Source organism: Aulonocara stuartgranti (assembly GCF_965226115.1).
Source record: "Aulonocara stuartgranti genome assembly, chromosome: 15".
Taxonomy (NCBI): Eukaryota; Metazoa; Chordata; class Actinopteri; order Cichliformes; family Cichlidae; genus Aulonocara; species Aulonocara stuartgranti.
The window spans coordinates 34,957,444-34,974,418 of record NC_138951.1 but is presented as its reverse complement, the minus strand read 5'-3'; the positions used below and the strand labels follow the sequence as shown (position 1 = coordinate 34,974,418).

Here is a 16,975-nt window from a genome sequence, read left to right as displayed (position 1 = left end):
TCTTCCAGATTTCAAAAATTACAAAAAAGTGATCAAAATCTGCTAGAATAAATTACTATTGGTCTTTTTTAATGTTAACTTTAGATTATTTTCCAAACAGATCAGAAAGAGATTCACACCAAAGCTTTATCACCTTTTGACGAGTCTCCAGATAAAAACCCAGTTGTGCGATCTGTAATTCTCAAACTGCTACTGAAATTCAGGTAGGCATCCTACTATAAATATGTCACTGTAAAATTACTCTTAGTCTGAATTAACATAGATGTTTCAATGTTTTGAGCAGTGTTGAAAAGTTTCTCAGCATTGGGAATTTTGCATGTTTAGTGATAAAATGTGTGAAAAGACTTGAACTTGTTTACCTTACCCTCTATGATTGACCTAACTGTGTTTCAGCTTTGAAGAGGTCATGAAATATTTGCAGCAGCATTTGTCATCTGTTGAAGAAAGCAGATTTGTTGATGATGTGGATAAAACAGAGCTCTATGCCTTATACATCAACTGTTTGGAGGTAAAACTAGAAAGAAAACCTTTGGAAATTGCATTTAATAGTGTTACATTACACAAATAAACTGATGAGAAGAAGGTTTCTCCTTTTTAGGAATAAAAAAGGATTTATAAAGACTTTTTATTTTATTTTTCTAAAGCAAGTGGTAACTAAAGAATAACCACAACCTTTTAGGGAGCATGTATTATTCTCCAAAAACAAAAGTCTCTAAAAGGACATCTGAAATTCTGTTTTCTACTGTTTGGTCTTTTTTTTACTTATAGTTGTGAACATGAACGTGAAACCCACTAACATAATGTAAATATTCTCCTTCTGGAATGAAACTTAAACTAGTGATCAGCAGAAGGAGGAGTCCTCTGTGCTGGATTTAATGTAAATGTAAAAGTAGTTTCAGTATACAGGAGTTGTTTATGTATTCTCAAACATATGTAGTTATCCAGCTATATCTGAACAGGGCACAGTTTGAATACCAGCAGTATGACAAAGTCCTTGGGTTTTTTTTGCTTGTTGCTGATAGACGTCAGATGAAGTGACAGTTAACTGGTGATATTTGCAGGACTCCATCTGGGAGAAAATGCCTCAGGAGGGCAACAAAGCTGCAGAGTTACAGTGTTTCATTAATGAAACACAGTTCCTGCAGTCCTTTTTGGCTGAAGTCACTTCTGCTCCAGCAACAGTCTCTATTCAACACCTCCAGCATATTGCCCGACTGCGTGTGACCCTCATCATGGCTTCCCAGCTCATCAGTGATAGACTGTCAGGTGAGATATAACTTCACTACTGCATTGCGCTACTATAGTTTCCAGTGCTTAGGAACTAAAACAACCAGTCTGTCATTGTTGCAGGCAACCATGTCCCAGATGGGGCAGAAGATTTTCTAAACACGGTGATAAAGCTCTGTGAGGACAGTGGGAATAACTGGTACCGTGTTTACCTCATCCGCAAGCTCAGCGAATCACAGGGTGTTGAGTACGTTCAAACAATGGTGAAACAACCTGAGTTCTTCTGGCTTTTCCCTGAAGAGATACATCAGCAGGTACTTCAACAGTCATGAGTTATTTTACTGGCAAAAATATGAGTCAAAAAATAAATTCATGTACTTTTCTCCAGAGTATGAAATTACATCAAAAGTTATTTCATAGCACTTTATTATATAAGGTAAAGACCATACAACATTTTAGACAGAAGTGTAAGCCGTAGTATCAGGTGAATGATAAGAGGTAGAAACGTTTATACTGGGTTGTTGTTGGGAGGGGGATGGAAAAATACTAAAGGACAGTCATTGGAGTAATGGCGGGGCTGTGTCTCAATATGTGTACTTGTGTGTTCCTCCGTTCTCGTGAACTTGTGATATGTCATCTGTCGGAGACCAAGTACTGTTCCAATTCAAAGTACGCATCAAGCTGAGAACGATAAAAATTTCCAGATGTGCTCTCGCTCCTTCCGTTTTATCGAGCATGCATTGGTTATGACTTGTGTGGACTTGGTACAGCCAAATATCCCAGAATGCGTTTCATCCAAAACTCAAACACTAAAAACTTTTAAATACTACTCTTTCTAGATCACAAAATAAACTTTTAAGTTATTTTCAGGAGAGAATGTAGCTCTGTAAACTTCAAATATCTGCTTGATTTATCAAAACATCACATATTTGCAAAAGTGCTCTGACATTTTCTGAGACGTTTGTTACACACCAGCTTGATAGCAGACCGGGAGGTCAAGGTTAGAGATGGCACGATACCACTTTTTTATGTCCGATACCAATACCGATATTATAAATTTGGATATCGGCCGATACCGTAATGAATCCGATATAGTGTGTTTTTTAATCAATAAAACTGTTGTTTTTTTTTAAATATCTTGCTGCCTTTTGTATAAGTTCATACTCAAGTTTTAAAAAAAAAAAAACACTAAAGCTATTCTGTTACACCTGTATGCAAAAAATACACTACACCCAAAATATTTCATGGTTCAGCAATACTGATCAATCTAACAAACATAAACCTACTCCATCCTCCCTATTCTGGTATTTTAAAGAGTAAGCAACTTAACTAATAGGGTTATAAACTCCCAGCAAAAAAAAAAAAATAGGGAACCACCCCCCACCTCATAATGCTTAATCGACGTAATCAACCTTAATTTGATGCAGTGTGAAAAGAAATGCACAGAAATAAATTATTTTTCAAGAATAATTAAATAGATTCAACATCTTTCTTCAACTGAATTACAGACTGCACAGATGGTACCTTCCCAAAGGAAAAAGTACTGCAGCTTACTAGGGTATATTAGACTTAATAGTTACTATATACAGTAATGGACTTCTATACATTTTACATCAAATTAAAACTTTGGGTATAAGATTCAGATAATTATTTATTAAAAGCTAGACATTTTAAACGAGAATAAGAAAGAAAAGTATGTCTTTGTGCCCCCTTTTTCCTGTTAATGCCCTATCGGCCCCCCTGGCTAAACTTTGCTAGATCCGCCCCTGCACAGTTACCAGCTATCAGCTGCATAGAAAAAGATCCTGGTGTTGAAAGTAATATTAAATAAATTCTAACAACAGATTATCAAGCTTAAACGTGCTGCTGTTGTTCAGCCGCTGGTTTCCTCTTTCAGGCGAAGTGGGCGATAAACAAACAAGAGAGACGGACTCGCGACAGAAAAGCCAATCAGCTGATCATTAAGCAGTTTCAATTGAAGTAGCAGCAGGAGAGGGAGGGAGAGAGAAGAGGCAGTCGCTCCATATATCGGTTGTTAAGTTTAACGCGGGAATGCTTTACAAACATTCAGAGATGAACTTACACACTTGCTTTACTTCTCTCTGGTATAACTTTCTCGGAGATGAGATGCCCGTTTGGTAGCGAGGCTACAAATGCTCAACCAGACCACCACAGGCAGTGGCGGCCCTAGCCTGTTTGGCGCCCTGGGCGAACACTCCCCCCCCACACACACACACACACACACAGAACATACACTCAACAAAAATATAAACGCAACACCTTTGTTACTGCTCCCATTCCCCATGGGATGGACGTAGAGACCTAAAATTCATTCCAGATACACAATATAACCATCCCTCCCAAACAGTGGTCACAAATCAGTCCAAATGTGTGGTAGTGGGCACATCTGCCATATTGAGATAATCCATCCCACCTCACAGGTGTGCCACATCAGGATGCTGATCTGACATCATGAGTAGTGCACAGGTGTACCTCAGACTGCCCACAACAAAAGGCCACCCTGGAATGTGCAGTTTTGTCTCACAGCAAAATGCCACAGATGCCACAAGCAATGAGGGAGCGTGCAATTGGCATGCTGACAGCAGGAATGTCAACCAGATCTGTCGCCCATGCATTGAATGTTCATTTCTCAACCATAAGCCGTCTCCACAGGCGTTTCAGAGAATATGGCAGCACATCCAACCGGCCTCACAACCGCAGACCTCGTGTAACCACCAGCCCAGGACCTCCACATCCAGCAGGTTCACCTCCAAGATCGTCTGAGACCAGCCACCCAGACAGCTGCTGGAACAATTGGTTTGCACAACCAAACAATTTCTGCACAAACTGTCAGAAACCGTCTCAGGGACGCTCAACTGCATGCCCGTCGTCCTCATCGGGGTCTTGACCTGACTCCAGCTCGTTGCCGTAACAGACTTGTGTGGGCAAATGCTCACATTCGATGGCGTCTGGCACGTTGGAGAGGTGTGCGCTTCACGGATGAATCATGGTTCACATTGTTCAGGGCAGATGGCAGCTGAGAATGTCCCAGTTCTTGCATGGCCAGCATACTCACCGGACATGTCACCCATTGAGCATGTTCGGGATGTGCTTGACCGGCGTATACGACAGCGTGTACCAGTTCCCACGAATATCCAACAACCTCGCACAGCCATTGAAGTGGAGTGGACCAACATTCCACAGGCCACAATTGACAATCTGATAGACTCCATGCGACGATGTGTTGCACTGCATGAGGCAAATGGTGGTCACACCAGATACTGACCGGTTCTGGGTCCCCAGACCCCCAATAGCGCAAAAAACTGCACATTCCAGGGTGGCCTTTTGTTGTGGGCAGTCTGAGGTACACCTGTGCACTACTCATGATGTCAGATCAGCATCCTGATGTGGCACACCTGTGAGGTGGGATGGATTATCTCAATATAGCAGATGTGCCCACTACCACACATTTGGACTGATTTGTGACCACTGTTTGGGAGGGATGGTTATATTGTGTATCTGGAATGAATTTTAGGTCTCTACGTCCATCCCATGGGGAATGGGAGCAGTAACAAAGGTGTTGCGTTTATATTTTTGTTGAGTGTATTAAAGATTGTACATCAACCCTTTTGATTGTAGCTTTTTATTTACAAACACTGAAACAAACCATGGTGTACAACTTATGCCAGTTATCTAACTAATTCATAGTCACCAGAATAACTCAGGTCTAATTTATGTACTTAAACACATTTGCTTTGTAATTTCATTCACAGTGTCAAAAGAATGAAGATGGAGGCCTGATGGACCAGTATCTTGTGTATGGAGAGGAGTACAAGGCTGTGAGAGATGCAGTTGCCAAGGCACTAGTAGACGGCAACATCGAGCAGATAGAAGAAGTCTGTGAGGTATTTCTGTCCTGTAATAAATATATTACGGACACTCCATCATGTTTCATCTACCTATTACTGTTATATTGTTTTGATGAAACCATGGGTGGGTAGTTTATTGAAACATTTCTCATTATTCATAGAGCACTGCAAGTGATGTTGTACAGTATCACTGCTAAGACCGTAAATGCTTAGTTGTATAGTTATTGTACTCACCATAGTGCTGTACTCTATATGCCCATTTTTACTTTTATCTTTATTTATACTTGTGATTTTTATTATTGTTTTTATTTGAAATACACTAGAAATGTATGGCTACACGAAGGAATCGGACAGTGTTCCTCCTGCTGGCTCTTTTCCGAGAGGTCACAACTCTGTACAGATCTGAAAACAGGGGTCTTCATCCTACTCCCAAGGTATGAACAGTGGCAAAATTAGAATCTGGATAATAATAATATCCAATAATTAATAATTTTAAGAAACAGCTCTACTCTACGCTCTATCCCAATGTCTTAATTCCTAATCCTAGCTCTAAATCTGAGTCCAGCCACCTTGCAGAGGAAAGTAATTTAGTCATTTGCAGTGTTGGGCAAGTTGGGCAATTATACTCACTAGTTACTTATTCAAAAAAGTAACTGAGTTAGTAAGTGAGTTACAAGATTCTAACAGTAATTAATTACTAGGAAAAGTAACTATTGCGTTACTTTAAAAAAAAAAAAGTTTAACCCTCTGGGGTCCAGGATATAATTGGCATATTTTTGACTACTTTAGATTTTCCCTTCTACATTTCACCTTTAAAAACTATTTAATTTGCCTTGTTTGGTATCATCCTTTTCAGCACAACCTCATGTGTCTGAATTTACAGTTATGTTTTCATTTTGACATGCTATATTAGCAAAACTGATCTAAAATCAGACAAAAACGTAAAAATCAGAGTAGAAAAAGTTATAGTTTTTACTGTAACAACCACAAACATGTTTTTCATAACTTTAAATGCAAATATAAATTGTAAATTTTAAAATCATATGCACAAGTTTTGCAAACAACAAAGTTATTTACAGCCATTTACCTTTTACCCTTTTTTAACTAACCATTTCAAACTATTTACATAACAATCAGGTGTTCTGAATTCAATAAGATGCCACACAAATTATTTGTGCCACTCCAAAAAATAATTTCTGTCCACTATAAAGGAGAACATCACAGCCTGATACCTGCAGGTCTGACAGCAGCAGGTGTATCACTCCTCCTGTTTTCTACCTGGAGACATCGTTTACACTGTAATCTGCCTTTGGTGACTTTTTGGCAGCACCTGTAACATTCAGCAGTCGCCTCATTGTTCTGACCCACAACACAAAACTATCCACTACACTACACAAGACAACACATTAACTACACACTCCAAACACGCTAAACGTCACAAATGTCTCACATCTCAAAACTCGCTCTCTCTCATTTCCGCTCTCTTTCTTTCTGTCTCTCTCTTTCTCACCGTCACTCCTAAAACTTCCCCCTCTTGCTAAACAACCAAATGTCATGTTGCCATATCATTTTTTGATTGGTTGACATTGTACATTTTTCCACCAACACGAAAGGGCTGTTTTTTTGTTTTATTTTTTGGTCATATGTAGAGAGTGCTTGCTAGCACTGCCCTTACACAGTAAACGTGATGAAAGTATTCAAGAAAACAACTCTTATATATTGTTTATCATGACTCTGGTTTTACGTGGCCTATCAACACAATTTAAAAACTGGTATATATCACCTTGTTGCTTTGTCATCTTGAAGTGGTCATGTGATTGGTTTACTAGGACTACTTTATTCTTCCTCAGCCAAACAGCAGCACTCATGTGATTGTTTTGCCCCCTTAGCTCCACCGTTACATATAACGCCGTTATTCCCATCACTGGTCATTTGTACTCGTGACCCTGTTCTTTTGGTCACTCCCAAGATTTCATGACCGTAGGTGAGTGCTGGAATGCAGATAACTGATAAATTACATCTTGGTTCTCTCTTCTCTATAACAGTCTGGTACAGTGCATTACTGCTGAGGCTACACCAATCTGCCGGTCCAAGTTGCACTCCACCTTAACATCACTCATGAATAAAATCCCAAATCCCATTGGTAAACATGAGTAAACCCTCACTAGGTTTTGGATAAAGTGTACACTCACAAACCTGCATTTGAAACATTGGCTACCATAGCAGTATAGTATTGCAACATGGCATTTGTGTCTTCTAACTAAAATAGGAACATAAAAAGTACCATCATTGCCAGACCTGGCCCACATCTGGTTGACATGCACTGTTACCTCCCCACAATGAAGGTCTAGGGGTGTGTATGGGGACTGGTAACAAATGAGTCCATAACAGAATGAAAGGAGAACAGACAGAGGTGTTTAGTAAATAAAATAGTTTTTAATTATAGATAATCTTAACATAAAGAGCCGGCAACACCGTTTTACCAATACACTAGAAAAAGAAAAAGGTTGCAACAACAAAGAACACAACAACCAAACAAACTCCACACCACAAGGAGGCACTTCCAGGGGCCCACAAGCTCACCCTGTCACTAGCAGCAGCTAACTTTACTGCTGCCGAGGCCCACAAGCCCACACTACTCACATGTAGCAGCTACACTGCACACTCCTTCCACAACTCCACACCACAGGCAGGTCAATCACACATCTAGACCACAAAGCGGAGACACCAGAGAAAACCACCCTCATACATCCAGTTCAACCCCAGCTTATATAACCTCAGGCAGGTGATTGCTGACTGGGCCCAGGTGGTAAATGAGGCCATGGAGCAGCAGCTGTGACCTGGGGAGAGAGAAGAGCAAGAGAGAGACAGAGGGGTGGAGCAAGAGAGGAAGAGGCAGAGAGAAAACACCACACCCACACAAGGGCAGTTTCAGGAGGCCCAGCTAGGACCGTAACATACACTCTGCCATGACACCAGTCAGTCAGAAGTGCCAGCTTGATGCCAGATCCGGGCCAGACCTGTTTTCTATGAGCCTGGGCCACTTAACCCAAACCACAATCGAGCCAGATATGGCATGCCATCGCGTAAACAGGGTATCATTGCCAGACCTGGCCCAAGCTAAGCTAAAACACTGGCCTACATCTTGATTTATCATAAAGCGTATTAAAATATTAATTTAAAAAATGCTAAATTAGAGGGCTTGATCTGTGTATGACATGGTTAACTGTCAATATCTACAGCTAGTTAGACTATTATATTGCCTTGCTAATGTATTAAGGCAGAGGTTGCCAAAGTGGGGGCGCAGTAAGAATTTAAAAAAAAAGGATGCTCGCACACTACTAGCATATGGACGGATTTTTGACGGGGCTCCCACACAAATGTAAAGCAGAGAATGAAGCATCGCCAAATATGCTTACAAACCAACTTCCTTCAAAACCAAAGAATAGAAAATATGATGAAACATATCTTGTCTTTGGCTTCGCCTGCACAACAGCGGTGCCAAGGTAGGTCTCCCCAACAGAATTTGTTTCCCCTGCGTCAGGACCACACACTGGGCTGTCCAAAACACGGACAAACAGCATCCCAAATTATTGATTTTTAGTTCACAAACACTTCTTATAATGAAATTTTGGTGATATTAGCTTTTTATATATATAAAAAAAAAATACAGTGGGATACAAATATCAGGATATCAGGCTTACCCTGCCACAATTTGTTCCCCAGTTCAAATCATGGACAAACAGTATCCCACAGTTGTTTATGTTTTTAAACCCATTTTGCACAGAGAGACATTTATTATTATTAACACTGTTACACAGTAAAAAAAAAAAAAAGTGTGTTGCTTCTCTTAGATGTTTTCTGTATCCCCAACAGCAATGTAATGGATTTGATGACCTCATTAACGGCTCAAGATACCTGCCCCAAAGAGAAGTAAGAAACTTTGCGTCAGCATTGATTTATAACAGACTGGGAGCTCTTACCATCCAACCTGGTAATACCATTGAGGAAAACACTGTTATCGACCTGATCATCCATCTAGCAGCTGTGCTGCTCACAGGGAGTCACCCTCTGCTGATGCCACTGAAAAACATTGGCCTGTCACCTGAAAATATGCAGGTAAACAGTGTGATTGTATATAAAAGATTGATTTAGCCACATGGTTTTACCCATTAGTTTGTAGAATCACATTTCAAACCCTTGATTTTAGTTTTATTTCCAGAAATGACTAGGTTTGGATAAGATAGTGGTATGCTAATGTGCCTTTGAGCTATGTAATATGGAGTCAGGTTTATCTACAAAAAGTAAACAGTTTTGGGAATTGTTATTTCAAAATAGTGCTCAAGGATGGACAGTGACCAACACATTTAAAATCTTTTTTTTTATATTAACCATTAAATCATCACAACTCCCACATATTAGATATTTTTCCCATTGCAGATACTCTGAGATAATGTCATAGTTAAGGCAGATGTTAAAACGAAGCAGATGAAAGTGAAGCTAGTCTTTACTGGCTCCAGGAATACAACTCAGCAAACACAATAACACTCAAAAATAGAAGAAGGATACATCTGTGCTGCTTACTCTCTGCAATGGATAACTTCAGCAAGATAAGATTAATGTTACCTTTATGGCATTTATTAGATTTTCACTTAATTTAACCTACAGAGGGCTTTTATACCCACAATGCCTGATGACATGTTAGCTGTTGCCCAGGCAGCCATACAACAACAAGAAACACACTATCAGGGCCAGCTCACTTGGTATGGTAAGTATTATTCCTTTCATATATGCAAGTAAATTCATTTTTAATGATCTGTTCTTGTAACTGGGTATTCTGACAATTTGACAACCTTTCAAATTGAGGAGAGGATTTCCTCTCCTCACCAGGAAATATTTGGATGACCTATATTTCAGTCATCATGCTAAACCTTAAATGATTTGAAAGACATTATGAAAAAGAGATATGGCACCCAAAACAACCCTGAATTGAAATCTTTGGTAGAATTCTGCTCCACCAAAGGGTTAATGGCCTGTATTTGTATAGCGCTTTACTAGTCCCTAAGGACCCCAAAGCGCTTTACACATTCAGTCATCCACCCATTCACACACTGGTGATGGCAAGCTACATTGTAGCCACAGCCACCCTGGGACGCACTGACAGAGGCGAGGCTGCCGGACACTGGCGCCACCAGGCTCTCTGACCACCACCAGTAGGCAACGGGTGAAGTGTCTTGCCCAAGGACACAACAACCGAGACTGTCCAAGCCAGGGCTCAAACCGGCAACCTTCCGATTACAAGGCAAACTCCAAACTCTTGAGCCACAATCGACCAATAGCACTTCCAGGGGACACAAAGCTTTTAAAAAGCTTCATTATGGGGCAAATTCACTAGAGATTTAGTTTTTAAGATTTAGCTGGTCATTTTTGCTGACCATTGAATAAAAGTTAATATAGATTGGTCAGATGTTTTACCAAGATGGCAGACTTGGTTCAGGAGTAATTTGCATAAACCTGACCATAAATTCACAGATTAATCTATATTATGTCTTTTTCACAGTCTGTCCAAATAATCACCCATGCTGTGTTGATATGGTAAGCCATTTTTTTGCTGTTCCAGTTAATATATTCTTCACAATTATTACAGACTCGATGTTTTATAATTATACTGTATGTTTAATCTTGCACTGCAGTGCGGCCGGCCCATGGAGAGAGGCCGATGTCTGGAGTGTGGCGCAGACGTTGGAGGGGAACATCACATAGCCTTGCCTGGATTCACACAAGTTCCATTGCACGAGTGAGTGTCAGTAATTGTAAAGCAAAATACTGCATTAAATAAATCTCTTTACTGATAAAGTAAAACTTTGTAGAAAAAAATTGCTATATAATTTGTGCTGTCTATTAAAACAATACTGGAATATTAAAAAGAAATTATTCTGGTATTTCGCACGAGGGAACCATCAAAAATGCAGATAAACTGATTTTGTACAAAACTTTCTCTTGTATAAAATATGAACGACAGAAATCATTCAAGTTTGGGTTTTTTTATTGGTAAATCTGTTAAAAGAAGCACATTTGTTATTCTAGTGGGTTGTTTTTTTTAAATCAACATTATCCTTTATTTTGTGAAGTAAAATAAACTAAATTCCCATTGTCAATTTTTTAAACTTATAAGTTTTCATTTTTGTGCATTTAAAAAGTTTAACAATGAGACTGCACCGTGAACAGAAAATTCTGACGAGACGATTCCGACCAGTAGTTTGATATCATTGAATTGCTCTGTCACGGCGATGTCTTTTGAGAATGGACCAAAAAGCAGACACTGAGAAAGGAATCTTTAAACAAAAGCGAGACTTTATTTGGGCTGATGAAAGGAGAAAACACAAAAGCTAAGGCAAAACAGGTATGACAACTAAACTGGAAAACTAACTATAAAAACTATGAAGACTGTGAGAACTATGATGTGGAATAAACAGATGACCTGACAATGAACAAAGGAAAACAGAGGACTTAAATGCACACAGGAGGTGATGAGGGGAAGTGGAAACACATGGGGAAACAGCCAACTAGAATAAACATAATGACGCCACAGGGGAAATGACACTAAACACAATGACAAAGACACAAAGACTGTTTCAAAATAAACCAGGAAACACTGAGAAAATAACAATAATCAAAAAATAAAACTAAAACACACAAAACACTGGGTCACAGACCCAGTACCATTACATACTCTGTGTAATCATTGTGTTGGAAAGGTTTAGTTTAAAAAAAAAACTGTAAAGAATGAGTTCAGATTTTTTTTCATGGATACTGCAGAAAAACTGGTTAGTATTCACAACCAGTATGTATTAAAAAGAGGCTGTCACATAGTGATATCAAATTTTCCACAAAGAAAGAGTAACACATATCTTCAAAGACAAAATGTCAGTCAGAATACTTTTTTGTTTGTTGTATACAATACAGTTTTTTTTTCTTTAATTTCTTTGTTAGCTGTGTTTGCTGGTTTTTCTTCCAGAGATTATTTCTTTTGAGATTGTAGATGCTGCGTGTGTAATATAAGAAGCAGAGTTCAGTTTGTTTTAGAACGGCAGCAGTTTGGTCTGTTTTTGTTAGAGTGGGTTTATTTGTCTTGTTATGGCTGTACTTCAAGTATACTCTTAAAAACAATACATATTTTATGCATAGTATAACCTTGTGAACTAATTGTCAAAATTAAATTTTCTAAAAGCAGCACAAGGGTAATATTATATTAACTTTCACATGTGTGCTTGCGCTTCTAAAGGTCACCTGTTTTGCACTGGGGGGAGACCTACTCTACTTTTTACTCATGCAAATCTGTTGTTTTAGGGATCAAACACGCCCCGGTCACATTCTGGGAGACCCTCAACGGAGAAACAACCCAGATGCCTTAGATACCAAAAACATGTCTCTGACTCCCTTTACTCTGGTCCGGCTAGTTACACATCTCGCCATGATGCTGGGAGCCTCAGAGAAACCTCAGGTGAGCTCTAATTTAGAGGCTCTTAACCATCATAAATAAAGTATCTAAAGCTATTTTGTACAGTAGCTGTAATATTTAAGCAGCTTTTGGTGACTTGGTGAGACTAGCATTGTTTTAGGTTGTGTGTAGTTCACTGATTAATATTCTGCAAAATAGTTCAACTCAATGAACGATGTTGCTGTCTTGCATGTAGTATGATGCTATTATCCACTGTTTTTTTTTTCAGGTTGTCCAACAGATAATCCAGCCACCTGTGGAGGATGTCAGTTTGTTTCTCAGGCTGCACATAATAAAGGATCTTGAACAGCTGTCACAGGCACTGGGAAAAGGAGCTGACGACACTGTAACATCTGTTCACTTGGTGCTCAGATCACTTCAAGAACTACCACATGCCAGTAACTGTAAGGAAGCCTTTTGTTAAAGGACATACATGGCAGGACAAAAGACTGTGAAAAGAAACTTAATAATAATTTGAATAAAGCAGACCTCCATAGACAGGAATTGTTCGTGAGGATTAAATGTCAACAAATATGGAAACTGGTATTTGACTGTTTAACCAATGGCTATGTAAATGTTTTTTCTAGCTACTATTGACCCTCACCTTACATCCAAAGAATCCAGAAACACCTGGGAGACTACTGTGGCTACAGATATTATGACACCAAAGTTGAAGGTAATTCTTTAAAATCACTATTTACATGTTTTGACTTTTTTCATTTTATAACTGATATTTTTTCAGTCTTATTTGTACATAACTGCCTTTGCCAATATTTTGTGTCCAGGATCTTGACCAACTCCTACAAGAGGCAAAGGGAACCATTAGAAATGACTCCCGTGTATCTTCCAACTTCATCATAAGGACGATCCACGGTGATGACTGTAGCTTCCTCGCCTCACTGCAACAGGGCTCTGAGGTCGACAGCTCAGCAGTGTGGAGCTGCAGGGAGAGGCTGTCGCTGCTCAGCCTCACACACATTATGGAGACTAATGATCAAAAGGAGGAGCTCCCCCTGCTCTGGAGGTTCCTGCAGAAGGTGTGTGTCTCACAGATGTAACGCTTTCACAAAATTATTTGGAATTCACTGCTCTTGTGCATTTCAAACAATCCTGAAATTTTCCTTTTGTGCAACCTTTATGTAACACCCGCCCCACGTTCTATTGAGAGGGGTCTTTACTACTGATACTCCCATTTTGATGTTTGTGACATGAATTGTGCAATAAAATAGACTATATGGAAATAAACCAGACACAAGCAGGTCAATTATAAAATACTTCTAAAAAACAAAAGAAAATAAGTAACATTAATAAAGTTGTCGAGCAATGGTTAGGTATCTAATATCAACTGTAACCAAATGATTAAATAATATGGTGGGCCCACATACACTCCTTAACTGCAACAGTCTTTCTGTGTTAACAAACACCTCATTGCAGGCCTGAGTCGTGGCTCGGGTGCATTGGGACCTAAAACAACTTGGCCGCTTCACTTGTTGCCAAGCAGTAAAATAAAAAGCACGTGCAAACAATAGTACTCACACCTCCAGGCAGTTCAAGGGGATAGCGGGGGAAACTGGGTCAAGGCCACTAGCAGGGCGCGGCAGCAGCACTCGCAGTTACCGTATCCACGTGTTCCCACGTTAACACATAAGCACAACAAAAGGGACCTCTCTGGCATGCCAGCAAGAGCTCTGTCTCCTCCTACCAAATCAAATAACCCAGCTAAATGCTGATTTACATACTATTACATACTGCAATATTACCATTTGCTAAATATATGAGTAAATATATGAGTTTCAAACACAACTCACAGATTCATATTTACCTCACAGTAGGGTACTACAGCTTTCACACTGATCGTCAACCTGAAAATAAAAGTTTGTCACCTTCCCATGAACTCTGCGTCCACATGACACTGTTCCTCATCTCTCCTCTCTCTTTCCGCGGAGTGAACACGGCTCCCCACTTACTCCAACCCACTCTACCTGAGACTACTTCAGGATTGGCCCGGAACTGTAGTACATACCAATACCATTACAGAAAATAATGACATACACCTCAAAATGCAAATAAGAACGCTGTGCATCTAATTAACACACATTTGTATTCATTCTTAAACACACATAACATTTACATTCAACCATCAAAATAAATGAACTATTTATATAGCCAGGGCTACATTTAGACTAAATGTCAAATTTGTCCTTATATATTATGACTTTTGATTTTTCTGTAGTTGAGCTCTTTCACTGCTTTGATTTCTTTTTTCCAATTTGAATCCCATTATTCATAATAATGTTGTTTCTAAAACTATTTTAGAAATATTATTGATTATTACTATTATTTCCTGTGTGCACTAAAAGTTTTACTTATAGAGGGTCACCAGTATCTAACACTGATAGAAAGGTGGGGTCAGTTCTGGGCAGTTCACAATCCAATCACAGGGCTGACATGTAGCTTGACTTCAGACTACAAGCCCAAATTGGCATATAAAGACATGCAATCATTTGTGCCTGCTGCTAATTTGGAATTACAGATTAGCCAAACCTGTGAAATCTATAGATTTGATTAAACTACAGTATTACTTTGCAACATGTATTATCCTGACATTCTATATATAAAATCATAATAAATTACTCTTTAAAGTTTCAATAAGTGGGTCAATATTCTCAGTAACAGAATTAGAAATGACCAAAGATGTGATAGCCATTTATCTAAACTTCTTTTTACAGGAAAGAGAATTTCGACATATCAAATTCCTCCCAGAAATCCTAATGCTGCAGAAACGTTTGGTGAGAAAGTACCAGAATGCAACTGAAGAGATCGCGGGTTCCATCAGAGAATTTATTGATCAGCAAACAGGTACAGAGATTAGATGGACTTAAACTTGAACAATTGACTGTTGTACTAATTTGTATTCATTTGGAAATCAAAAACAAAATCTATCACCAAAGTTAATATTTGCTGCAGGGACAACTGACATATTTTTTTCTCTCTGTTTCATTTCATGTCATAAAAATGTAGTCACTGTTTCTTTGCCTTTTGTCTTTTTTTAAGTTTTTAGTCACTGTTTCTAAATTATTTGTTCCAGACATGAGCCCATGGTATCAAAAACACATTGAGACCTTCCTGAAAACATGGAATGAGCTAAGAGTCTCTGTGACCGGCAGTAAGTAAAGCACTAACCTGCTCTTTGTCTCACCTTCACATTCAATCTGTTTATGTTATTACATATTTTCTTGTCTCTCCTTAAACTATTTTGTTCTGTGCATTGTGTTGAAATTAAAAAGATAAATAAATGAATAACATGTCTTCAATTTAACTTAAAAGAACAGTGCAGTTCTTGATTGATTTCAGTTGCCCTGTGAGAACATACATTTACAGTGTACTCTACATGACAATAGTCATCATTTTGTCTGCTACAGTCGAGTACAATAATTGATGTTTTTGTGTATATACCACATAAGTCAAAGTAATGGAAAAAGCTGTATTACAAATAAGGAATTATTTATCTGTCCTTTCAAAACTATAGATGAAATAAAAATTCCAGAAGAATTTTGCAGCAGGGATTTGGACCTGGACAGTGACCTCAGGTACCTCCTGCCCCGTCGGCAGGGTCCAGGCCTGTGTGCCACAGGGCTGGTCAGCTATCTGGTGACTCTCCACAATGAGTTGGTGAATGCAGTGGACCGTCACACACGAGAGGACAACAGGTACTTTATTCTGTACCTGTTGTACCATTTATTCTGCATTTTATTTCTACCTATCTATTTTCTACCTGAAGTTCAAGTGAAACGTCAATAGTCTTAAGTTAGGTGAGTCAAATGAGTATCATTCACAGGTGTTAGTATTAAAAATCCTTCCTTTCGCCTTGGAGCTTGACATAGAAACACAGAGCCACATAACCAATTACTGAGTCGATGCTATTGATATATTATATATTGTAAATATAATACAGTTAAGTTTTGCTCAACAAACATTTTTCTTCATTCTAGACCAACATTTATTCAAAATTATTTGGAAAAGAAATGTTGGAAGATTAAAGTTCATATCTACATTGTGATGTCTGCAGTGACTACACAGTGAGTCTGTTGGAGCTAATGGAGCAGCATGTGATCAGCTATGATGTGGAGAAGGACCTGTTTCCTCTGGTTTTGTCCAACTGCCAGTACAGCTTGGAACGTGGCCACGAGACAATATCTGAGTATGACCTGCCCAGGATCCAACAGCAGATCCTCACCCGCTTTCTGCAGGGAAAACCTCTCATTACCCGCGCAGTGAGTCCCCACAGCCTGGTTTGGTTAAAACATGTGTCCCACACCTTAAATGACCCAAATTCCTAACTACTGTACGATCTGGTGTTGACTGGATTGTGCATTAC

The 16,975-nt window shown here is 39.1% G+C and overlaps 1 protein-coding gene across 1 annotated transcript in view; it reads left to right on the top strand.

Annotated features, from left to right (window-relative positions):
* The window catches only part of LOC309689745 (E3 ubiquitin-protein ligase rnf213-alpha-like), a 79,012-nt gene that overhangs the window by 56,893 nt on the left and 5,144 nt on the right, over positions 1-16,975 (top strand). Inside the window, exons 46-63 of the mRNA XM_082506366.1 lie at positions 101-203; positions 394-508; positions 1,062-1,266; positions 1,351-1,541; positions 5,001-5,132; positions 5,420-5,530; positions 8,973-9,215; positions 9,765-9,864; positions 10,657-10,691; positions 10,790-10,893; positions 12,447-12,600; positions 12,827-13,001; positions 13,185-13,273; positions 13,383-13,634; positions 15,327-15,456; positions 15,686-15,763; positions 16,127-16,307; positions 16,667-16,871. Coding sequence (XP_082362492.1) covers positions 101-203; positions 394-508; positions 1,062-1,266; positions 1,351-1,541; positions 5,001-5,132; positions 5,420-5,530; positions 8,973-9,215; positions 9,765-9,864; positions 10,657-10,691; positions 10,790-10,893; positions 12,447-12,600; positions 12,827-13,001; positions 13,185-13,273; positions 13,383-13,634; positions 15,327-15,456; positions 15,686-15,763; positions 16,127-16,307; positions 16,667-16,871 — 2,603 coding nt within the window. The remainder of the gene's footprint in view (positions 1-100; positions 204-393; positions 509-1,061; positions 1,267-1,350; positions 1,542-5,000; positions 5,133-5,419; positions 5,531-8,972; positions 9,216-9,764; positions 9,865-10,656; positions 10,692-10,789; positions 10,894-12,446; positions 12,601-12,826; positions 13,002-13,184; positions 13,274-13,382; positions 13,635-15,326; positions 15,457-15,685; positions 15,764-16,126; positions 16,308-16,666; positions 16,872-16,975) is intronic.